Genomic DNA, 5,890 nt, shown 5'->3' with positions numbered 1-5,890 from the left:
ATTTGAGAAGATATTACACTTTATGTTTTTTAATGCATTTTGTACTACTTATTTTATTTTTAAAAAATTATTTACCTTTCTATATGCCTTTTCCCTTTGAAATATGTTACTTTTTAAAAAGATATAGTATTTCACTTTTTAAGAAGATAAATATATAATATACCTTTTTAATATACCTTCTCCCCGGAGATGCTCTTACAAATTCAAGGAAACTTCGCCGGAAATAAAAGGGTTGCTATTATGGTTAGTACTTTAAGAATAAATGAAATCAGACTTGTATTAATATAAATAACCATCTATTATGGTTAGTACTTTAAGAATAAATGAAATCAGACTTGTATTAATATAAATAACCATCAACAAACAATCCTCAAACTCTGTACTTATACTAAGTACCTGTGTTTCCACACACAAAAATTTAAAGTAAAAGTAGAAATAAAATTGTTTCTATAAACTTCGTCGTTATATCCACAACTTATATTTCACAAGCATAAATCGGGATGAAAATCGAAATAAAATGCCAAATTGTGTTGCATGAGAAATGAAATACAGAGACACAAACATGTAGTCGACACATGATTTGCATTCGACTACACATACTATAGGTTCCCACTTTCTCCAGAAAAATTAGTATACGCGTTATGAAGCTGGAACTGCAGAAGCAGAGACAAAGGGTTCGCTGATCTGAAGGAGTTCGTTGGAGAGACCGGTAAAAACAGTATCACCTGTTTCAATAGGTCTGAACTTAATAAGTGCTGCAGGGACCAAATCTTCTTCTTCCAATGTGATTCCTCTCTCTCCTGCCGCTGGATAATGTGGGATCACCCGTCGCTTCACTAAAACTGGATGTAGCAGCTCAAACTCTAAGCTTGGGTCTTTCAGTGCATTGCTCACCAACTAACACAAGAAAAAGAGTTCCAACTCAGTAATATTTAAGTTTCACAGCTAGGCTTGAGATACCTGTTGAGATTGCTTTTTACAGTTTTATCGTGCCATGCTTTTATTTAAGTTTAAATGAATAAGAAATTGTAAGCTTTTAAGAGATCATCGCAGATTCATCTTACTCATGCGTGCTTATAAGCTTCAAGGTTCACATCAAAATAAGAGTACAGGGATTTCATAAGCTCAAAAAACAAAAGAGTCATTTATTTTAAGCATAGTGTTAAAAAACCAGACGGCATTATCTGCAAGGGGGGAAACTTGAGCCATGCACAGGTACCAATCACAGCAGGCTTCTCCAATATTGCTAATCATTTAAAAATAACAATATGGCAAGGACAAAGGAGACAACCCCAAATGATCAGTTGAATTTTAAATAGTTGTCAATACAGCCAAACTACAGCTTATGTCTAAAAAAGAAAAAGTAAGAGAAAAAACATACTGCAACTAACATAAAAGCCTGTAGTCTATTGAAATATGTGGAACCTTACGTATCTTCGGTAAAAGTTAAGTGTCAAAAGTATTGGCATTTGGCAATCCAGGGTATGAAACATAACTCATCTAGTAATTACAAGACATGAACTCGGAATTATCTATCATCAAGGATATATTTAGACAACAAAAGTTCATTCCCAGGGTACTAACAATAACATAAATCAGAAGTACAGTAAAAAAGTTTACTTATTCAACAGTTGTTAAGCCTATAAGCAATATATGAAAGGACTAACCTCGTATAGAGCACCAGTTTGCTCCCATGGTGAAAATATAGCTTGAAGTACAACTCCATCAGGAAACTGTATTCTAATGACCGTTTTATTATACTGCCTTCTTGCAGCTTTGGCCTGCTTTTCTCTGTATGATTTAGGAATGAGAAGCTTAGATTCCTCTAACTTTTTTCTCCTTGACTCTGCTTCCCTTTTCACTTCTTCAGCGGAAAGGTTGTAGAAGGAATCAGGTAGCTCGATCCGTGCTGCTACATTCTCGGGGACGGAAAAGAATACCCGGATCTAATTTCAAGAACGAGGAAAAGTGATTAGAATTCATTCTCAGGTAAGTAAAGAGCCCGAAAAAGAACAGATAGTGGAAGAATCATGAAGCCATGAACTGCTCCTAGGTGAACTCAACTCAAAGTGCTGCAGGGAAGAACACTAGAGCAGAAATTATAAGGTGATCAACTTGTGTAGGCCAGAGAAGTTATATCAGCAAAGGAATTACCTATCTTTAACTGAAATAGCACACCACCTTAATTATGTCCAACTACTAACTCTCAGATATATCATATATGCATACACAACAAAATCCTTTTTCTTCCGCATGTGTGTTTGATTATCACATTCTAACTACAAAGTTGTCAGATACAGACCTATGTGTACTAATTATGTGGACTTATGCGTCTTTGATTATCACATTCTGCATTTGGTTTTTGCAGACATATGGAAGCAATAGGTTATGAGTAGCTCAGGATTCCTAGTTTCCATCCTAACATAGCTGAGATGAAACATAAAATAGTAGATGGATATTTTATGGCACTGTCAAACCACATAATCAGAATACATGGCATATCTATCAATGCACAGGGTATAACATTCATTATGGAACACTTCAATCAAAGAGTTTATGGGAGTATGGGACACAATAGTTCAGTTCAGTGACTTCATTCCAACTGGAACCAAATCATGTAATCCCAAAGCATACAAAAATGTTGCATGAAAGAAATTGAAATCTAGTTTCTATAATTAATGTGTGGCATTAGTCTTTATGAGTTCTAAATTCTCTACCAACAAATGTGTGGAATGGTAGTGACCCAGCCAACAAATGCCAAGGAATTGCCCGACTACCTAAATAATCATGCAACCATATGAGATTCTTTGGTACTTTCAGATGATATATTCTACTAGCTTTTCATCAAGCTTACTGCAAACGAAATTCTTATGAGCCAATAAACTCATGATCAAATGTCTGCATTAAATCATGAGGTTTCACAAACCCAAAGGATAAGACTTAAAGGCCGTACCAACTAGGCATCCTATCTTCTTGTCATTCTAATTGATACCCCTCTTTTCTGATAATAGACCAAATTTCCAGCAGGATGAAAGAGAAAGCATCACATGTAATAATCAACATTATGGTGGGAAAATTTTTATTAGGGGATCCACAAGAATCAAATCAAGAACTCACTAGACTATAATTTGAAAAGGGAAATACAAGTTAAAAGTTTAACATAATTGAGTGACTTTCTTCACTACAGATTATGTTTCTCCTAGAAAAAGTAATTGAGATCGTTCTATAAATTCAGATATAGGATACTTTTTGCAGAACTTAAAAGTTTCAGTGACACTTGGGCAATTAACCACTATCATTGTCTGGATTCTTATGAGAGTTAAACAAGTTCAGCTGCCGCATTATTGTTTTTTTTTTCTGTGTCTGTCTTTGCGACTGGCATATTGTTAGTGAGAAATATAGCATGCAAGGGGAAATAAAACTTACATTCAAATGCCCTTCACATTCATTTATGCATGTGTCCACTAAATCAGAGAATACAAATACACCAACCAGAAGACGGTTTACAGCTGTTTTCCTTCTCTTTGAGCTTAGTAGTAATACAATTATCTCCTGTTACTCTATGTTAAAACTTAAAAATAGAATATCAGAACCAAATACAGTAACATATACTTAGCATATCCATGGGAGGAGGCAGAGGTAGTCTCTAGAGCAGAGTCATAAATTGGAACCTGTAGTAAGTAGCCTAAAGTCTCACTCAATTTAACTAACTACAAACTTACATATCAAATCAGACTTTCCATTCTAAATAATAGTTATGCAAGTGGGGTAACAAGAAACTCATAGAAGCTGCTATGACCAATTACCAATCAAACAGAAGAGCGATTGAACTTAATAGCTACTAACGACATGTGCCATTCATAACTAATATTTTATATTTACAAAAACAAACATATAATCATCTAATTTTACGGAAAGAGCGCACTACCTGAGATCTTTTATTCCATCTACATGCCCTTAATCCATTCATAACCAATTTCAAATTCTTCCTTTCAGGTAGCTCATGCTCTTATAATATATGGCTCTTAAAAGAATTTCCTCAGAATAAGCACCAAAAGTTTTAAGTTAGTCTGACCAAAAGAAGTCCAACTATTTTTCTAACAACGCTCTTCAATCTTGACATTCCGAATCAGGAGTTTAAGCTGCACAATGGTAGCTATCAACTTCAAATATCAAAATTGCCAATTGGCCGCTAAAAAGTTATCTACATTCAGTAACTTCATTAAATCAGGGGAGACAGGCCTAGAGATTTCCACTATTCATAAAATTTTCCTCCAAAGCAGTAACTCTGATATACCGTAACTAATTCTTAAATACCTAAAAGTAACCTATTGGCTCATTTGATAGCTAAACAAACTTGCCAGATGTTCACAAAACCAAGATATGGTAGTTCTAAAGCACCAAAAATAGTTCAATGAGACAGTCAATCAATCAGGGAGTAAAAAACGTAGCAGGACTATACCTGTCTATCAACTGGCTTCCTCTCAATAGGTTTATCCAACTTAACTGGAGCCATAGATGGTAACTCTTCTACCTTCTTCGGCTCCAGCAACAATACAGCATTTTTAACCAAACCAAGCTGCTCCTTAGAAGGCTCCTCCATCACAAACCACATTTCACTACCTTCTTCCTTCAATTCAAAACCGATGCACTCCAGCAACTCCACACCTCCAGGGACATCAGCGATCGCCTCCTTTATCTTCGGATTCCCCATTCTAATCCTCCTGAACTTAGCATTCTCCGGCTCTTTCACCACATTCCTCAAAAGCCTAATCAACACCTCCACCGAGCCATCGCTCGGGTTCCCAGACGTGTACGCGCTTACACAACTCTGCAGCTGATTACGAACACCATCGGCTTCCTTGTCGCTATTCCCCGATTCTGCTCTGCTCAAACAGGACTCGACGTGGGCGGAAACCTCTTCTTCGGAGGCGTACCCTCCACCGCAAACCGGACACTCGAAAACTCTCAAAGAATAGCCATTTGGGTTCCTCTTCCCCGTCGTGACCAATGAGTCGAACGGATCGAAGCCGTTTTCCGTTTTCTCGTGTGCCTTAGGGTTCATCCGTGGCCCGGGCTCTCTATTCTCCGACTTATGTTCGGAAGTAGTGCTTACCTTTGGATTAGAGGGCTTTGAATTAGACAGTGATGATGAAGACAACACGGATTGCGATGGAGGCGGCGGCGGCGGCGGAGACGGTGACGACGTAGTGGAAGATCCCAAAACTCTGCCTTGCCCTTTGAATTTGCTCGATGAAGATGATGTGAAGGGGTTGTTGACTTTCTTCATCAGCCCCTTCATTTTATCTTTAACTTCATCCATTCGGCTTCGTTTTCAATCAACGATCACTAAAGATTGTCAGAACAATGCGATAAATACTATGTGTTCGTGTGTGTGAATCGTAGGTTTTTGGGGATATTTCGATTCGGCAAGAATTGGTGAAATCCTGCAAAAAATTGGGAGTGGGATGGGGGGATTTGATGAAGTTCAAATGAATTGATGCGTTGAAAAATTCAATCCACGATCGATAATTACAAAAATCAGGCTGAGAATTCGATTTCTATGGAATTTTGCGATGTGAGTTGACTGAAGAAATGTTGGGGTGTTGAAAATAAAATGTGTGAAGCATTGGGGTGGAAATGATAGTGTGAAATAATTATCTGTTGGCGCGTAGGATTATTATATGTGATGCGGCAGCAACCAACAAAACCGTTTTTTTTGTTTATTTTAAGGTAGGACTTAGGAGAGAAGTAGAAAAAGGTATTGTTAGTCAAGCTTAGAGCATTTTATAAAATATTATAATTATCATATTTATTTATATTTTTATGAAAAAATATTTTCTAAAAGAAAAGGTATTCGGGAAAATAAAAATGACAAAACAAAAGCTTA

The 5,890-nt window shown here is 36.7% G+C and overlaps 1 protein-coding gene across 1 annotated transcript; it reads right to left on the bottom strand.

Moving 5' to 3' along the window:
* Window positions 1-417: 417 nt before the first annotated feature.
* On the bottom strand, window positions 418-5,634 carry LOC121756530 (plant UBX domain-containing protein 2-like). The gene is made up of 3 exons (XM_042152094.1): window positions 4,463-5,634; window positions 1,668-1,946; window positions 418-897 (listed from the first exon to the last, which is right to left on the bottom strand). The coding sequence occupies exons 1-3, from the start codon at window positions 5,321-5,323 to the stop codon at window positions 640-642; spliced, it is 1,398 nt and encodes a 465-aa protein (XP_042008028.1). The 5' UTR covers window positions 5,324-5,634; the 3' UTR covers window positions 418-639.
* Between the last annotated feature and the right edge of the window lie 256 nt (window positions 5,635-5,890).

This window comes from Salvia splendens, chromosome 11 (assembly GCF_004379255.2).
Source record: "Salvia splendens isolate huo1 chromosome 11, SspV2, whole genome shotgun sequence".
In the NCBI taxonomy this organism is placed as follows: Eukaryota; Viridiplantae; Streptophyta; class Magnoliopsida; order Lamiales; family Lamiaceae; genus Salvia; species Salvia splendens.
This window is presented reverse-complemented; position numbering and strand designations above follow the sequence as displayed.

Coding starts and splice junctions, on each gene's coding strand:
- LOC121756530 (XM_042152094.1), bottom strand. CDS start 5,323: ATGGATGAAGTTAAAGATAAAATGAAGGGGCTGATGAAGAAAGTCAAC. Junction 1,947..4,462: donor GGAAGCCAGTTGATAGACAG/GTATAGTCCTGC, acceptor TCTTGAAATTAG/ATCCGGGTATTCTTTTCCGT. Junction 898..1,667: donor AAACTGGTGCTCTATACGAG/GTTAGTCCTTTC, acceptor TTCTTGTGTTAG/TTGGTGAGCAATGCACTGAA.